Source organism: Carcharodon carcharias, chromosome 27 (assembly GCF_017639515.1).
Source record: "Carcharodon carcharias isolate sCarCar2 chromosome 27, sCarCar2.pri, whole genome shotgun sequence".
NCBI classification, from domain to species: Eukaryota; Metazoa; Chordata; class Chondrichthyes; order Lamniformes; family Lamnidae; genus Carcharodon; species Carcharodon carcharias.
The window spans coordinates 18,818,055-18,835,828 of NC_054493.1; the positions used below are offsets into that span (position 1 = coordinate 18,818,055).

Here is a 17,774-nt window from a genome sequence, read left to right on the forward strand (position 1 = left end):
TCAACTTAAATAAGGGCAATCACAGAGCTATGAAGAAAGAGGTTGTCTAAGGTGGGCTGGGGAAAATAGACCAGGGGGAATGTCAGTGGATGAGCAGTGGCAGACATTGAAGCAGATATTTCCTAATGCTCAGCAAAAACTTATCCCAGTCAAAAGGAAGGACTCGATGAGAAGGATGAATCACCCGTGGTTAACAAAAGTGGCCAAGAAGCGTATCCAATCAAAAACTAAAGCATACGAAGTGGCAAAAACTAGTGGTAGGAATTTTTAGGGACCAGCAGTGGATGACTAAAAAGCCAATAAAGGGGGAGAAAATTGATTATGAAAGTAAATTGGCAAGAAATATAGAAACAAACAACAAGAGCTTCTACAGGTATATATAAAAAGAGAGAGTGGCTAAAGTGAGCATGGGACCCTTAACAGATGCGACTGGAGAATTGATAAAGGGGAACAAGGAAATGGCAGATCATTTAAACCAATATTTTGCATTGGTCTTCATGATATAAAAATTCCAAAGATATCAGATAAGCAAGGAGCTAATGGCAGGAAAGATCTTGTAACATTCTCCGTCACGAGGAACAAAGTATTTTGACAAACTAATGGGACTAAAAGCAAACAGGTTGCCAGGACCTTTAAAGGAAGTGGCTTCAGAGGTAGTGGAGGCATTGGTCAAAATATTCCAGAACTGATTGAATTCCAGGAGGGTCCCAGCAGATTGGAAAACTGCTAATGTGATGCTCCTGTTCAAGAAGGGAGGGAGACAAAAAGCAGGAAAGTATAGGCCAGTCAGCCTAATACCTGTCATTGGGCAGATGTTATTGGAAAGAATTCATTATTAAGGAAGAAAGAGCAGGACATTTAGAACAGTTTAAAGCAATCAGAGTCAACGTGGTTTTGTGAAAGGGAAATCATGTTTGACAAATTTTCTAGAGTTCTTTGAGGATATAACAAGCAGAGTTGATAAAGGGGAACCAGTAGATGTAGTGTATTTGGATTTCCAGAAAACATTCGATAAGGTGCCACATAAAAGGTTATTGCACAAGATCGGAACTCACGGTATTGCGGGTAATGCATTACCATAGGTTGAGGATTGGTTAACACACTGAAGACAGAGAGTTGGGATTAATGGGTCTTTCTCAGGTTAGAAAGACGCAACTCGTGGGATGCCACAAGGATCAGTCCTAGGGCCTCAATTATTTGCTAACTATATTAATGTCTTGGAGGAGGGGGCAGAGTGTAATGTATCCAGATTTGTTAACAATACAAAAATAGGTGGGAGGGCAAGTTGTGATGAGGACATAAGGAATCTGCAAGGGGATATAGACAGGTTGAGTGAGTGGCAAAAGTTTGGCAGATGGAGTTTAATGTAGGAAAGTGTGAGGTCATGTACTTTGGTAGGAAGAATCAAAAGGCAGATTATTATTTAAATGGAGAGAGACTCCAAAAAAATGCAGCACAGAGGGATCTGGGTGTTCTTGTGCATGAAACACAAAAATTTAGCAGCAGGTGCAGCAAATAATTAAGAAATGGAATTTTGGCCTATATTGCTAGGAGGTTGGAGTTTAAAAATAGGGAAGTCTTGTTACAGGATGTACAGGGCATTGGCGAGGCCGCACCTGGAGTACTGTGTACAGATTTGGTCCCCGTATTTAAGAAAGGATATACTGGCATTGGAGACAATCCAATAGAGATTCACTAGGCTGATTTCTGGGATGCAGGGGTTGACTTATCAAGAACGGCTAAACAGGTTAGGCCTTTATTCATTAGAGTTTAGAAGAATGAGGGGTGATCTTATTGAAATGTACAAGGTTCTGGGTGGGCTTGACAGGGCAGATGTTGAGAAGATGTTTCCACTAGTGGGGGAAATTCGAACGAGGGGAACACAGTTACAGAATAAGGGGATGCTCATTTAAAACTGAGAGGCGAAGGAATTTCTTCTCTCAGAGGATAGTGAATGTCTGGAATTCTCTACCCTAGGGATCACTGAAAGTATTTCAAGAGGATGTAAATAGATCTGTGAAATATCGGAGAGTTGAGGGTTATGAGGAGCTGGCATGAAAGAGGAGTTGAGGCCTGGGGCAGATCAACCATGATGTTATTTAATGGTGAGGCAGGCTTGAGGGGCTGAATAGCCTACTCCTGCTCCTATTTCATATGCTCTTATACTCTAAGGTAATTGGCAAAGCAGCCAACTGGACAACATGATTTTTTTTTGATGTAGAGACATTAGAAAATGGCATGTGGGGAGTCAATTAACCCTTTTCCCAAACTCGGAAGTTATTCAAGATGATAACTCTGACAATGACAGTGGATATTCAGTTTTGTTATGTTTTTAAATATTTTTGGGAATATGGTGGTATTTTGTTTTAAAAAAAGGCTGTGAGTGTGCGTGTCATGAAAATATAATGATTCATTCATTTTCATAATATTTTTCTGGTTTATTGTGAAGTAGGTTTATGGGGGTAAGTATAGTTGGGTCTGTCTACCTGTGATTTAGTTACATTTGGAGTCAAGTGGACTGCAAGCTTTAACTCATCACCTGACATGCTAATGGGTGAACATGGATACTATCTTGGCATGTCAGACGTGAAGAGAATTTGCATTTTTAGACAGATTACGGGAGATTTTGATTTTAAAGGGATTTTAGTCTGTTTACAACTAGCCAGATAAGCAGGGCTAAGGAATGTGTTTATTTTTCCCAAAGGTTATTGACAATAAATAGTGGCAACATGAAAGAATATTGTGAGGAAGATACAGTTTCAAAGACATGAAACAATAGAATTTACATACTAAAAGAGAGAAACATATATAAGGGAGAATGAGGCCATGTGAGAACTAACAGAAGTGTGTGAAATAGTCTTAATGAAGCCTCCCACATTTGTGCATAAGCTTGCTGTCTACTGAAACTGAAGCTGGAGAAAATCCATTTGGAATTCCATTGTCCAGAGTATTGTGTTAATTTGTTGGATCTGTTTAATATCTAAAATGTATTTTTGGACTGTGGCCTTAAAGGGGATGTAACTGGGAGTCAGGTTAATTAGGGATTTTAGGAATTACTGTAGTAGTTGTAGTCTCATGTATGTGCTTGACATCTCTTATTTTGTTAATAAATATCTTAATTTAATTTTTCAAATGTCTAAAGGGCTGATTACTTCTGAATTCAGAGCACACATCTTGAAATAAATACAAATTGCAAAATTGTTGTGATAACGCGACCAAGTTTCCCTCGTGGATTTGGTCTGCCAGGCACACATCATCTGGCGTGTCATTACAAATTGGGGGCTCTTTGCGGGCTGTTTGAAATTCTTTGCTTGGTTTGGAGTTGGTGAATCTTAATGTTATGAGTATGAGAAACACTTTTAATTCAGGACTTGGTGAGAGGGATTTGTAAAGTGGTGAGATAAAATGGCTGTATTGATGGCTAATTTTTTTGAAATTAGATGGCATAACTCTGGTTGGGTTACAAAAAGTATCCAAGGGTAAGTTAACAGAATTGGCAGGTAAGTTGCGATTGAGGTTACCTCGAGGGGCAAAGAAAGCAGACAAAGTTGAAGTGATGGCACGGCATTTGAAGTTGGAAGTGATACCTGACACTAGTGAGTCACAGCTGGAGTTAGTGAGGCTTCAGTTACAAATGAAGAAGCTTGAATTTAAATAAGCAATGGAAATGAATAAAAACACCTTGAATTAGAGGCAACAGAAAAAGAAAGGGCAGAGAAAGAGAAAGAAAGGGGAAAACAGAGTATTTCAAAGAGAAATGGAAATGCAAAAACCTGACCTCCAGGGAGGAAAGTTAGCAATGGAGGAGAGGGAGAAGGAACGAGAAAGATCATACCAGCTTAAAAAGCTGGACTCTAAAAAAAGAGGCCTCACATGCGGAGGAAGGTTTACAATGATGAAAAAACCTTTAACCTAAAACCCAGCAGGGAGATGTTTAACTTTGTGCAAGCTTTTCTGAAGTTCAAATAAAGGGATGTGGAGGTGTTCTTTATTTCATTTGAGAAGGTAGCTAATCAGATGAAGTGGCCACAAGGAAACTGGACATTGCTTTTACGGTCTAGGTTAGTGGTTAGAGCTCATGAGGTTTATGCTTCACTGTCAGAATAAGTGTCAGTGGATTATGATGTGGTAAAAAAAAGGCTATTTTGAGTGCATATGACTGGTTGCTGAGGCATACAGACAGAAGTTTAGGAATATAAGGAAACAGCCTGGGCAAACTTATACTGAGTTTGAGAGAGTAAAACAAAGTAATTTTGATCAGTGGATACGGCCATTAAAAGTAGAAACAACATATGCAGTTCTTAGAGAAGCAATTCTTTTGGAATAATTTAAATATTCAATTCCTTTAGTAATGAGAACTCATGTGGAGGAACAGAGGGTTAAGATGGTAAGTCAACAAGCAGAGATAGCTGATGATAATGAGTTAGTTCATAGATCTAAACCTTCTTTTTGACACCCTTTTAAATCCGAGGAGGATATAAAGTGGGAAGGTGAAAGGAAGGTAGGTAGTCAGGGAAGAGAGGGAGTAGGTGGAAATTCCCAGGAAGTTTTTTTCTCAGACTAAAAAGAAAAGTGCTGAAGGTAGAAGTGACACTCAAAAATTGAAGTGTTTTCATTGTAATAAAGTTGGGCACACAAAGTCAATGTGTTGGAAATTACAGGGAAAATCGGTTGCAATTATTGGAATGCAGAAAAGTTCTGGGAGTAAAAGTACTGTGGGTTCTGAGGGCCAGGCACAGAGAAAGCATTGGTTTGTGGACAGGCAAAGCAGGAAGAATCAGTGATAGATAAAGGAACGGGAATGTGTTCATAATTTATCCATGGGAGTTCTGAGGAGCAGGTTGCAGAAATGTTTAAAGATTTCGTATGAGAAGGGGAAGTATTTCCATGTGTACGGGGTGGAGCAGGTAAATTTATTAAAATTTGAAGAGACACAGGGGCTAGTCAATCCTTAATGTTATGGGATAGTGATATTTGTTGTTCAGAGGGACTATTGCAGGAACAGATAAGTGGGGTTCATGGAGACACCGCACCTATTCCATTATGGAAGGTAAATTTAAAGAGTAAGTGGAAAACAGGTGATGTGATTGCTGGAGTAATGGAAAAATTGCCCATTGCAGGGGTTCAATTTATTTTAGGTAATGATAAAGCTGGGTCACAAATATGGGTGATGCCTACAGTAGTTGAGCAGCCTGTAGAGGTGATTTCAACAGAAGTGATGAAGAAAGAGCATCCTAGATTTTTTCCAGATTGTGTGGTAATGAGATCACAAGCTCACAGGTTGAAACAGGAAAAAGAGGAAGTTAAAAGGCAGGGAAAATGTGTTGAAGCTCAATTGGCTGATACAATCTTTGATAAGATTAACCAGGAAGAAAGAATGGACGAGAATATGGGTGAAGCATTTAGCTCAAGGCAATTGATAGAGTTAAAGCAAATGGATCCACGAATAAAAGTTATATCAGACAACTTCCTCAGAAACAGGGGCAAAATGCATTCCAGAATGTTATTACCTTAAGGATAATGTGTTAATGGACTGATGAAGCACTCCATGCCCAAATGCAACAAGACCTGGACAATATCCAGGTTTGGGCTGACAAGTGGCAAGTAACATTCACGTCATACAAGTATCAGGCAATGACCATCTCCAACAAGAGAGAATCCAACCGTTGCCCTTTGATGTTCAATGGCATTACCATCACTGAATCCCCCATTATCAACATCCTGGGGGTTACCATTGACCAGAATCTGAATTGGACTAGCCATATAAGTCCTGTGGCAAGAGCAGGTCAGACGCTAGGAATCATGCAATGGGTAACACACTTCCTGACTCCCCAAAGCCTGTCTGCCATCTACAAGGCACAAGTCAGGAGTGTGATGGAATACTCCCCACTTGCCTGGATGAGTGCAGCTCCCACAACACTCAAGAAGCTGGACATCACCCAAGACAGAGCAGTCCAGTCCACTTGATTGGAACCACATCCACAAACATTCACTCCCTCCATCACTGATGCACAGTAGCAGTAGTGTGTACCATCTACAGGATGCGCTGCAGGAATTCACCAAGGCTCCTGAGACAGCACCTTCCAAACCCATGACCACTACCACTTAGAAGGACAAGGGCAGCAGATAGATGGGAACACCACCACCTGGAAATTCCCCTCCAAGTCATTCCCATCCTGACTTGGAAATATATCACTGTTCCTTCACTGTTGCTGGGTCAAAATCATGGAGCTCCTTCCTAACAGCACTGTAGGTGTACCTACACCACATGGGCTGCAGCAGTTCAATAAGGCAGCTCACCCCCACATTCTGAAAGGCAACTAGGGATGGGCAATAAAAGCTGGCACAGCCAACGAAGCCCACATCCCGTGAACGAATTTTTAAAAGCGGCAATTGTATCAAGTTTCAGCAGATGAAAAATAGATGGAAGTGCATCAGATTGTTATACCATCTGGATATAAAAATGAGATACTGAGAATAGCTCATGAAATTCCAATAGGGTGACATCTAGGAATTAGAAAGGCACAGATGAAAATACAAAAACATTTTTATTGGCCTGGATTGCATAGAGATGTAGTCAAATGCTGTAGAACATGTCACACATATCAGGTAATAGGGAAACCACAAGCAGTGATTCAGCCAGCACCTTTAATTCCAATTCAAGCATTTAAGGAACTTTTTGCTAGGGTCATGATTGATTATGTAGGATCGCTCTCTAAGACTAAAAGTGGAAATCAGTACTTGCTGACAATAATGGATGTGTCTACAAGGCTTCCTGAAGCAATACCTTTGAGAAACATTACAACAAAGAGCATTGTGGATGAGTTGACTACATTTTTTACGAGATATGGTTTATCATAAGAAATACAATCAGATCAGGGTTAAAATTTCATGTCACAGCTGTTTAACAAAGTAATGAACAGTTTGGTGATAAATGGTTTAAGTCAACAGCTTACCATCCTGAGTCACAAGGGGTTTTGGAATAATGGCTTCAAACTTTAAAAAACAATATGAGGGCATATAGTCAGGATGATCCACAGGTTTGGGATAGGGGAATTCCTTTCTTGTTATTTGCTATTAGGGATGTTCCGAATGCATTGACTGGATTTAGTCCTTTTGAATTAGTACATGGTCATGAGGTAAGGGGGACCACTAAATTTAATTTGTGAGAAATTAATGGTTCAAAATTCGGAAACAACTCTCCTGGATTATGTATCAAACTTCAAAGAAAGATTGGACAGAGCATTTGAGTTAGCGAGGGGTAATTTAAAGATAGCACAACAAGTGATGAAAGTGAGGGCAGTTAGGAGAGCCACAGCTCATAGTTTGCTTCTGGGGGAAAGGTTAGTTTTGTTACCACTACTGGGCGACTCATTAAAGGCAGGGTTTAGTGCGCCTTACAGGATTGAAAAGTACCTGAGTGAAATAAATTATTTAATAAATACCCCAGATAGAAGAAGGAAGCAGAGGTAATGTAAATGTGCTTAAAAAGGGAAAGGACCAAAAAGAGGTGCTAGACAAGGAGAAAGAGGAAGAAATGGGGGATTCTGAAATTGATTTTCCTCTAATCAAATTGGAATGATGAGGGGTACTTCACAAATTAAATGTAATATTGAGCTACCTTCCAAGACAAGTGTCAAAGTGATTTGGAGAAGCTATTGCAGTCACACAAAGCTATTTGAGGGAATAAGCTGGGGAGGAATAGCCAGTTAATTACTGTGGCAGAATTGTTGGAGTTTTACCCAAAAAGAAAACACAGGAGAGGTTTTTAGATCTTTCCTCTTGGCAGCTTAGGATACTTCTGCTGGCTACTGCTATCACAAAAGCCTGGTCATCTGGTCAGCAGCCAATCAAACACCATTGCAAGGCAGTTCTCCCTTAAACCATATCCTTTCTGGCACTATCGTCCAAACTGGCACACGCTATTCCAAGAAGTAGCAACATTGTAGATTTACTCTTCTTGCTTCAGGGAACATGTTTTTTTAAAATTGCAGCCCCTGTAGGTTATTGAAGCTACTGTCCAATCTTAAAGTCACAGTCCAAGAAATTTTTTTAAAAAGTTCCTTATATAATGCACGCATCTGGCGTACCACAGGAATCTGTGCTGGGTCCCCTATTACTCGTCATTTATATAAACAACATAGATGACTATGTGGGGGTAGGATTAGTAAGTTTGTGGATGACACAAAGATAGGCCGGGTGGTTAACTGAGGTTGTCTTGGGCTACAAGAAGATATAGACGGGTTGATCAAATGGGCAGATAAGTGGCAGATGGAATTTAACCCTGAAAAGTGTGAGGTGATACACTTTGGAAGGAGTAATTTGACAAGGAAGTATTCAATGAATGGCATGACACTATGAAGTTCTGAGGAACAAAGGGACCTTGGCGTGTGTGTCCATAGATCTCTGAAGGCAGAGGGGCATGTTAGTGGGGTGGTGAAAAAGGCAAATGGGAAACTTGCCTTTATCAATCGAGGCATAGATTACAAAAATAGGGAGGTCATGTTGGAGTTGTATAGAACCTTGGTGAGGCCACAGCTGGAGTACTGTGTGCAGTTCTGTTCGCCACATTATAGGAAGCATGTGATTGCACTGGAGGGGGTGCAGAGTAGATTCACCAGGTGTTGCCTGGGATTAAACATTTAAGTTATGAAGTGAGGTTGGATAGACTTGGGCTGTTTTTGTTGGAGCAGAGAAGACTGAGGGGTGACCTGATCGAAGCGTACAAGATTATGAGGGGCATGGACAGGGTGGATAGGGAGCAGCTGCTCCCCTTAGTTGAAGGGTCAGTCACAAGGGGGACACAAGTTCAATGTGAGGGGCAGGAGGTTTCGGGAGGATGTGAGGAAAAACTTTTTTACCCAGAGGGTGGTGAGGGTCTGGAATGCACTGCCTGGGAGGGTGGTGGAGGCGGGTTGCCTCACATCCTTTAAAAAGTATCTGAATGAGCACTTGGCACGTCCTAACATTCAAGGCTATGGGCCAAGTGCTGGTAAATGGGATTAGGTAGGTAGGTCAGGTGTTTCTCACATGTCAGTGCAGACTCCATGGGCCAAAGGACCTCTTCTGCACTGTGTGATTCTGTAATGTAATAATGCGAGTATATAGATAAGTAAAGTAGGTAGTGTAAGATGGGTTAAGAAAATGAAGCCATTGTTTTAAATTATGATGGTTCATTTTCTCATGAGGAGGGAGGTGTCATGAAAACATTGTCATTTTCATAATATTTTTCTGGTTTATTGTGAAGTAGGTTTATGGGGGTAAGTATAGTTAGGTCTGTCTGTCTGTGAGTTAATTACATTTGGAGTCAAGACTGCAAGCTTTTACTCATCAAAAGAAACTAAGTGCTTGATATGCTAATGAGTAAACATAGATGCTGGCTTAGCATGTAAGGTGTGAAAGGAATTTGTATTTATAGATATATAGATGACGGGAGATTTTGATTTCAAAGGGATTTTAGTCTGTTTACAACCAGCCAGATAAGCAAGGCTAAGGAATGTGTTCATTTTTCCCAAAGTTTACTGACAATAAATAACAGCAACATGGAAGTTTATATATTGTGAGGAAGATACAGTTTCAAAGACATATGAAACAATAAAATTTACGTATTAAAAGAGAGAAACATATACAAAGGAGAATGAGGCTATGTGTCAGGAGAAGAGTCTATGAGATCAAACAGAGGTATGTGAAATAGTCTTAATGAAGCTTCCCACATTTGTGCATAAGTCTGCTGTCTACTGAAACTGAAGCTGGAGAAAAGCCATTTGGAATTCCACTGTCCAAAGTATTGTGTTAATTTGTTGGATCTGTTTAAAATCTAAAATGTATTTTTGGACTGTGGCCTTAAAGGGGGTGTAACTGGGAGTCAGGTTAATTAGGGATTCTAGGAATTACAGTAGTAGTTGTAGTCTTATGTATGTGCTTGACATCTCTTATTTTGTTAATAAATATTTTAATTTCATTTTTTTAAATGTCTAAAAGGCTTGGTGGCCTGATTACTTCCGAATTCAGAGCATGCACCTCAAAATAAATACAAATTGCAAAACCGTTGTGATAGCGCGCCCAAATTTCCCTCGTGGATTTGGTCTGCCTGGCACATATCATCTGCCGTGTCACAACAGGGTGTGTGTGTGTGTCCAAGGGTAATTAAACCGGGGAGCTGGGGGAGGTTAGTAAAGAGAGCTTGTCTGTGGGAACTGAGAGATGAAAGGTAAAGGTGCTAAATGCATGCATTGGTCAGGAGAGGCTATGGTGAAGTTGGAATTATGAGTAAATAAGTTGGGTTTTAAAATTTGCATGAGGTAATAGGTAAGGACTTGACTTTTCAGCTGTCAAACTTCAAAATGAGTTTAAGGGACTTGCACAACTTACAAAGCTTTCATAAGTAAACAAGGGAAGGGTATTACATTTTATTTACCTGAAAGCGGAGGCATTAGGAAGACATAAAAGACTTTTATATTTTGGAAAAGTTGAACCATCTGCACCTGCCCAAACTACGTTAAACAATCAAATTAAAAACAAACGCACAACCAGTCACGGAATTTAATTTAATGTTCGCTAATTAGCAATAAAACCCCAAATAGGGGGTTCCCCCAGGATTCTTACAGTTCACACCTTGAGCGGGGCGGTGGGGGGGAGAGTACTCTCTCACCGATTCCTCACTCAATTCCGCTGTTATTTTCTCATTCTGTTTTGACCCCACCTGGGGTAACGTCTACTCGATCTTTTCTTCTCCTGAAGGAGCGCCGTGAGTTCTAGGTTACTAGTACATAAGGACACATGCTTCAAGCAACAAATCAAGCATGGATGTAATAGATTCTCCAGCTCTCTCTTCGCCCTTATCTAACTTGTGGACAGTTCTTACCGAGTATTATTTCCCATGTTACTTTAAGTTTTTGACCACGACCCGTGTGCTTAATTCTATCCTGATTGTTTTAAAGTCGGTTTTGCTATGGAGTATGCGCCAATGGCTTTCACGATATCAAAACATTGTTTCATTTCCCCGGCCGTGTAAACTATCTCATGTCACGCTGTTTGTCGATTAGCTGCACATGTTTGGGACCTGGTCTTCAGTACAATTTCATCGTGCATTTACACGCTATTTGCTTCACACGTGAAAAATCGCATCTGCGCACTTGCACCGGTATTCCAATGTCATGACACATATTCTTAACTATCAGGTTTGCTTATCAAAAGATTGAAGCCTGTCTTTGTTTCCGTCTGTCTGTTCCCGTCCTGATATTTCAGGTAGTGGCCAGGCTATCAAAGGTGGTTTTCTTTAAAACGAAGTTCATAGGCAAGGGTGCAAATATCTCCGAGAGAAAGCAGTCAATTTATTCATCTTGTCTACACATTCCAAACTTTCACTAGAATACAGACCAGGTTGATATATTCCATTGAACTACACCCAAGGTGCATTATTCTAATTCCTTTACTGTCCAATACAATGTTTTCATAATATCTTTATAACAGAAATCAAACATTCCCATTTGATTTCAGGTGTTAACATATTTTGTTTGTTCATATAGTTCGATGTCAGGCTGGGCTTACTCTCCTTGGGGAAAAGGAGATTGCGGGGAGATCTGATAGAGGTGTACAGGATTATGACAGGTTTAGATAAAGCGGACAAAATTCAGCTGTTCCTACTGACTGAGGGTACCAGGACTCAGAGACATAGATTTCAGGCTTTAGGCAAGTTTGGTTCAAACCTGGATGACTAGCAACAGCAATAACAGCAGAATCCAACCCCTGTAATCACTTGTGAACTCGCTGGTGTCTCAGCAGGTGGGCTGACCGAGTGAATCCCTTTCCACACACTGAGCAGGTGAATGGCCTCTCTCCAGTGTGAACTTGCTGGTGTCTCAGCAGGTGAGAGGAAGTAGTGAATCCCTTCCCACACTCAGTGCAGGTGAATGACCTCTCCCCAGTGTTAACTCGCTGGTGTCTCAGCAGTTGAGAGAAAGTAGTGAATCCCTTCCCACACTCAGAGCAGGTGAATGGCCTCTCCCCAGTGTGAACTCGCTGGTGTCTCTGCAGGCTGCATGACTGATTGAATCCCTTCCCACACACGGAGCAGGTGAACGGCCTCTCCCCAGTGTGAACCCGCTGGTGCCTCTGCAGGCTGCAGGACTGAGTGAATCCCTTCCCACACACGGAGCAGGTGAATGGTCTCTCCCCGGTGTGAACTCGCTGGTGTGTCAGCAGGTTGATTGACTGAGTGAATCCCTTCCCACACACGGAGCAGGTGAATGGCCTCTCCCCGGTGTGAATGTGTCGATGGGTTTGCAGCTCCGATGGGGACCGGTATCCCTTCCCACAATCCTCACATATCCATGGTCTCTCCATGGTGCAGGTGTTCTTGTATATCTGTAGGTTTGGCAATCAATTGAAGCCTCACCCATACACAGAACACATGTAGTATTTCTCCCTACTGTGAATGGTACGTTCTTTTTTCAGGCTGTGTAACTGGTTAAAGTTCCTTCCACAGTCATTGCGTTGGAACACTTTCACTCAGTATGTGTGTCTCGGTGCTTTTCCAGTCACACTGATGTTTAAAATCTTTTGAAGAAAACAGAAAAGACAAATATTTCTCCTTCTCCATTCAAAGGCCGATGATATTCGACTCCCATGAATTGAGTGACTCCGTCAGATCCTGATGTGATGTTTTGAGAATTTTGTCTGCGAAACCTTTACCTTCTGGTAATTCTGTAAAAGGAGTTTACAAAAGTCATCACTGTCAGTTCAGGACAGAAACTCAGAACAGGCAATTCTAGTTTCTATGGAACATTCCTTCCGCTCTCGTTCCCTTGAAATTACAAATCTCTGACCTATACAGTCTCCCTCCATCCTCACTCTGTTGTACCAAATTCTCTCTGTACTCTTCTGTAGTTGCTAACTCATGCGGATTAACAGATCCATTTACAGCACTTCTGTCTCTTTTTGATATATATGACCAAAAATTCATGTAATATAATCTGTATTACGTGGTACATGGGAGATGCGAGGAAGAACTTTATTTAGGCAGAATATGGTCATGTCCTGGAAATCGCTGCCTATGAAGATGGTCGAGGCAGAAATGATCAATCATGTTAACATAAAATTGGGTGGGCACTCGAAGAAAATAAACTTCCAGGGCTATGGGGATTTAGAAGGAGAACTGGACTGACTGGAAAGCTCTACAGAGACTCAGCTTGGACTCAAATTGCCAAAATGGACTCCTTCTGTGTCTTAACATCTCTATGTTTAGAAATATATGTGGTACAATATTATTAGTCTAGAAATTAAATAAGTGTACTTAATTAGAGAATATAAATAATATGCACCATATACACTAGACATATCTACAACCTATATTAATTTATTGTCCCCTGAAATGCCACCCATCTCCTGGGGAAACCACCCCTTCAATTGTGAACATTAGGAAAGAGACTATCCTTTTAGACAGACAAATAAACGTGTCAAGCTGAGGGAGCAAAGGATGTCAATGTCTTTAAGAGAGAGAGATACCTGAGCCAACCTTTCCAGAGTCTGCACCCTCCCTGGATTCACTTCCTCTCCTTCCAGTTCCTGCAAGTCAACAATTTACCCCAAAAATTGAGACAAGAAATGGAAAGGGGGGAAACATTAATTCCCTCACAGATATAGCCCAGAGGAGGAAGTTTCAGACTGAGGCTCACTGTCCAACTTCCGCATTGTGACGTCCACAGCGGAACCCCTTCCTGAATCAGCCAATCGGAATCACACTGTTCCGCGGTGACGTCCTCGGGTCCCAGGCTGCAAGGCCAAGCGCGCACGGGGGCCCGCCCCCCGCCCCCGCCCATTGTTCCCCCTCCCTCTTCCACCTCCTCGAGCCAAGGTTTCCAGGCAACCGGCCGACTGCTCCGGCCAGAGCGAGAAGCCGCTCCCCCCCTCCCCCTACCACCACCCACCTCTCTCTCTATCTCTCTCTCTATTGGCCAAAAATAAATCGAGCGCGACAGCTGGCGGCAGCCGCCAGTGCGCCTGCTCCGGACGGCTCGGAGGGGGGCGGGGGGGGTCAGCAGCGTTTTCTGCGCCTGCGCGCTGGCCTGCCAGCTTTTGGGGGGGGGGGGGGGGGGAAGAGACTTAACAAAATGTCTTCCTTTCCCTATTTTCCTCCCAAGTCTTCCTCACAACCCCCCTCCCTGTATCTCTAATCAAGGGATGCAATCCTCTGTAGTACTCAGTCTTTTGCCCAGTAATATAGATCTACATAGAGGCCAGCATGGAGATTTTCAGGTCTGTGTGCCCAGTGCAGAAGGCAGTCAGCATGGATCAATCAGCTTCAGTGGAATGGGGAGGGTGAATATTGGGGACAGCAGAGTAAGAATGGAGGCAGAGAGCGTGGGGTGGAGGTTTACAGCTTTTGTGAGGGGGGGGTGTTGGGCAGGTGGAACGAGAGAGGATATCGTCTTTCATAAAAACTAGAATTACCTGGAAAAACACAGCAGGCCTGGTAGCATCGGCGGAGAGGGACACGGTTAACGGTTCGAGTCCTCATGACCCTTCAACAGAACCGTTCCGTTGAAGGGTCATACGGACTCGAACCGTTAACCGTGTCCCTCTCCGCCGATGCTGCCAGGCCCGCTGAGTTGTTTTCCAGGTGTTTTTGTTTCTGTTTGGGATTTCCAACTTCTGCATTTTTTTTTTTGCTTTTTTCGTTAAAAACTAGAATTGCCTGTCCTGAATTTCTCTCCTGTACTGACCGTGATGACTCATGTCAACTCCTTTTGCAGGGTATTGGAAGAGGGCGATTGGCAGTCAGAAATCTCCGAGGTAACACCATGACCAGATCCGACAGAGTCACTCGATTCATCAGGACCGGAATTTCATCAGCCTTTGCATCTAGGAGGAGAAACGTTGGTCTGTTCTGCCTGCTTCAAAAGTCTTAAAAATCAGTGTGACTGGAAAAGCACCGAGACACATGCACACACATACACACCCCCGGGTTAGATTGTTCCAGTGGACTGACTGAGGGGAAAGAGCTTTAACCAGTCACACAGCCTGAAAAAAACATCGCACCATTCACAGTGGAGAGAAACCGTACACGTGTCCTGTGTGGAGACAAGGCTTCAACTGATTGTCCAACCTGGAGAGACACCAGGGCGTCCGCACCATGGAGAAACCGTGGAAGTGTGAGGACTGTGGGAAGGGATTCCCATCTCCATCTGCACTGGAACCTCACCGACGCGTTCACACTGGGGAGAGGCCGTTCCCCTGCTCTGTGTGTGGGAAGGGATTCAGTCAGTCGTCCCACCTGCTGACACACCAGCGAGTTCACACTGGGGAGAGGCCGTTCACCTGCTCTGAGTGTGGGAAGGGATTCAATAATTCATCCCACCTGCTGACACACAAGCGGATTCACAGCGGGGAGAGGCCGTTCACCTGCCCTGACTGTGGGAAGGGATTCAGTGATTCATCTACCCTGCGGAAGCACCAGCGAGTTCACACCGGGGAGAGGCCGTACACCTGCTCTGAGTGTGGGAAGGGATTCATTCAGTCATCTCACTTGGTGACACACCAGCAGGTTCACACTGGGGAGAGGTCATTCACCTGCTCCGTGTGTGGGATGGGATTCACTCAGTCATCACATTTGCTGAGGCACCAGCGAGTTCACACCGGGGAGAAGCCATTCAACTGCTCTGAGTGTGGGAAGGGTTTCAGTGATTCAAGCTCTCTACTGACACACCTGCGAGTGCACACCGGGGAGAGACCGTTCACCTGCTCCGTGTGTGGGAAGAGGTTCACTCAGGTGTCCAACCTGCTGAGACACCAACGAGTTCATAAGTGATTACAGGGGTTGGATTCTGCAGTTGTTATTGCTATTAATCACCTCCAGGACTAAACCATGTTCATTCGGACAGTTGGTGAAGTGGGAGGGTCGGAGGGTTTCTTTCTGCTGGACTGGCCGGTCTCACGACTTTGCTTCCAGTGGCTGATGCTCTTTGAGCCTGGGAGTGCACATTTCCACAAAAGCTGATGAAAGACATTTATTTTATCCTGAATAGTAAATAGTGCTTTTCCTGCCACTACAGGTGAACCTAAAATAAATATATTTGTCTCTGTTCCATTGAGTCTACAACACAGGGCCAGTCCAGTCGGCTCAATTGGTCTATGTCAGTATTTATGGTCCACATGATCCTCCACCCACCCCCCCTTCATCTCCCCCATCAGCATATCCTTCTATTTCTATATCCCTCATGTATGTATCTAGCTTCTCCTTAAATGTATTCATGCTATTCACCTCAACCACTCGCTGTGGTAGTGAGTTCCACATTCTCACCACTCGCTGGGTAAAGAGGTTTCTCATGAAATCCTTATTGGATTATTGAACCCTTTTATCATCTTAAAGACTTCCATCAGGTCACCCTTCAGTCTGCTCTTTTCTAGAGTAAAGCAGCCCCAGCCTTTCCTGAGTGTTAAATGCTCTCAGCTCTGGTATTATTTTTGTGAATCTTTGTTGCCCCTTCTCCAATTCCTCTATTTCCTTTTCCTAAATGGAGATCACAAATATTGACAGTCCTCCCAGTGTAGTCTAACCATGGTTCGAAACAAGTTGAACATAACCTCCCTGCTTTTCAATTCTATCCCTCCAGAATGGAACCCTATATCTGGGCCCCACACTTTAGGAAAGATGTGAAGTGCTCAGAGAGGATGCAGAGGAGATTTACAAGAACGGCACCAGGTATGAGGGACTTCAGTTAGTTGGAGAGACTGGATTAGCTGAAATTGCTTTCTTTTGATCACAGAGTATTAGGGTAGAGAAGGAGGCCATTTGGCCCATCGAATACATGCCAACTGTCTATAGAGCATACCGGTCAGTCCTATTCTATCCCTGTTACCCTGCAAGTATATTTCCCTCAACCCTCAAATGTTCAGCTAATTTCCTTTTGAAATCGTTCATCATCTCTGCTTCCACCGCCCTCTAAGGCAGCGAGTTCCAGGTCATTGCTACTCATTGTGTAAAAATGTTCTTCCTCACATCATCCCTACATTTCCTGTCCAGAACCTTAAACCTGTGCCTCCTCGCCCTTGTATCATCATCGAATGGGAACAGTTTTTCTCTGTCCACCTTATCTAAACCTGTCATAACCTTGTACGCCTCTATCAAATCTTCTCGCAACCTCCTTCGCTCCTCGTAGAGCAACTCAACCTGACATCTGAAATAAAGAACAAACAAAAAATGTCAATACCTGAAGTCAACTGGGGATGCTTGTTTTCTGTTCCAAAGTTATGATAAAAATATTGTACTTGACAGTAAAGGAACTGGAATAGCTCAACGAGAGTGTAGTTCAATGGAATTTCTCAATCTGGTACCCATTTACATTGTGGTGGAGTCAGGAAAGTGCAGAGATGAATCAGTTGATAGATTTCAATTGGAAAGTTCTGTATCCTTTGCTTTTTTTATATATATAGAAAAACACATTCGAAAGCGTATCTGCACCCTGGCTCTCCAAATGAGTATTATGACTTAGTGCCATTGCCCTGCCTTTTCCCCCATACCCTTGCACGTTGTTTCTACTCAAATAATCATCTCATGTCCTCTTGAATGCCTCAATTGAACCTGCCTCCACCACACTTCCAGGCAAAGCATTCCAGACCCGAACCACTCGCTGTGTGAAGTATCAGGACCATACTGGGGCAGATCAGCGAAGGTGTCGAGACTCTCACCCACTCTGATGTTTTGATGAAATCACCTGAAAGTGAAGAACGTGTGGCGTGATTTTGGGACGCCGGAGTGAATGTGCAGCTGTGAT

The 17,774-nt window shown here is 42.9% G+C and overlaps 1 protein-coding gene and 1 pseudogene across 1 annotated transcript in view; one reads left to right on the top strand and one right to left on the bottom strand.

The window, feature by feature from the left end:
* LOC121270345 (zinc finger protein 271-like) overlaps positions 1-13,788 on the bottom strand; it is a 37,902-nt gene extending 24,114 nt beyond the window's left edge. Inside the window, exons 1-3 of the mRNA XM_041175637.1 lie at positions 13,507-13,788; positions 11,773-12,705; positions 10,418-10,493 (exon numbers count right to left, since the gene is read on the bottom strand). Coding sequence (XP_041031571.1) covers positions 10,418-10,493; positions 11,773-12,345 — 649 coding nt within the window. The 5' untranslated portion in view covers positions 12,346-12,705; positions 13,507-13,788. The remainder of the gene's footprint in view (positions 1-10,417; positions 10,494-11,772; positions 12,706-13,506) is intronic.
* Positions 13,789-14,094: 306 nt separating this feature from the next.
* The window catches only part of LOC121270535, a 31,559-nt pseudogene continuing 27,879 nt past the window's right edge, over positions 14,095-17,774 (top strand).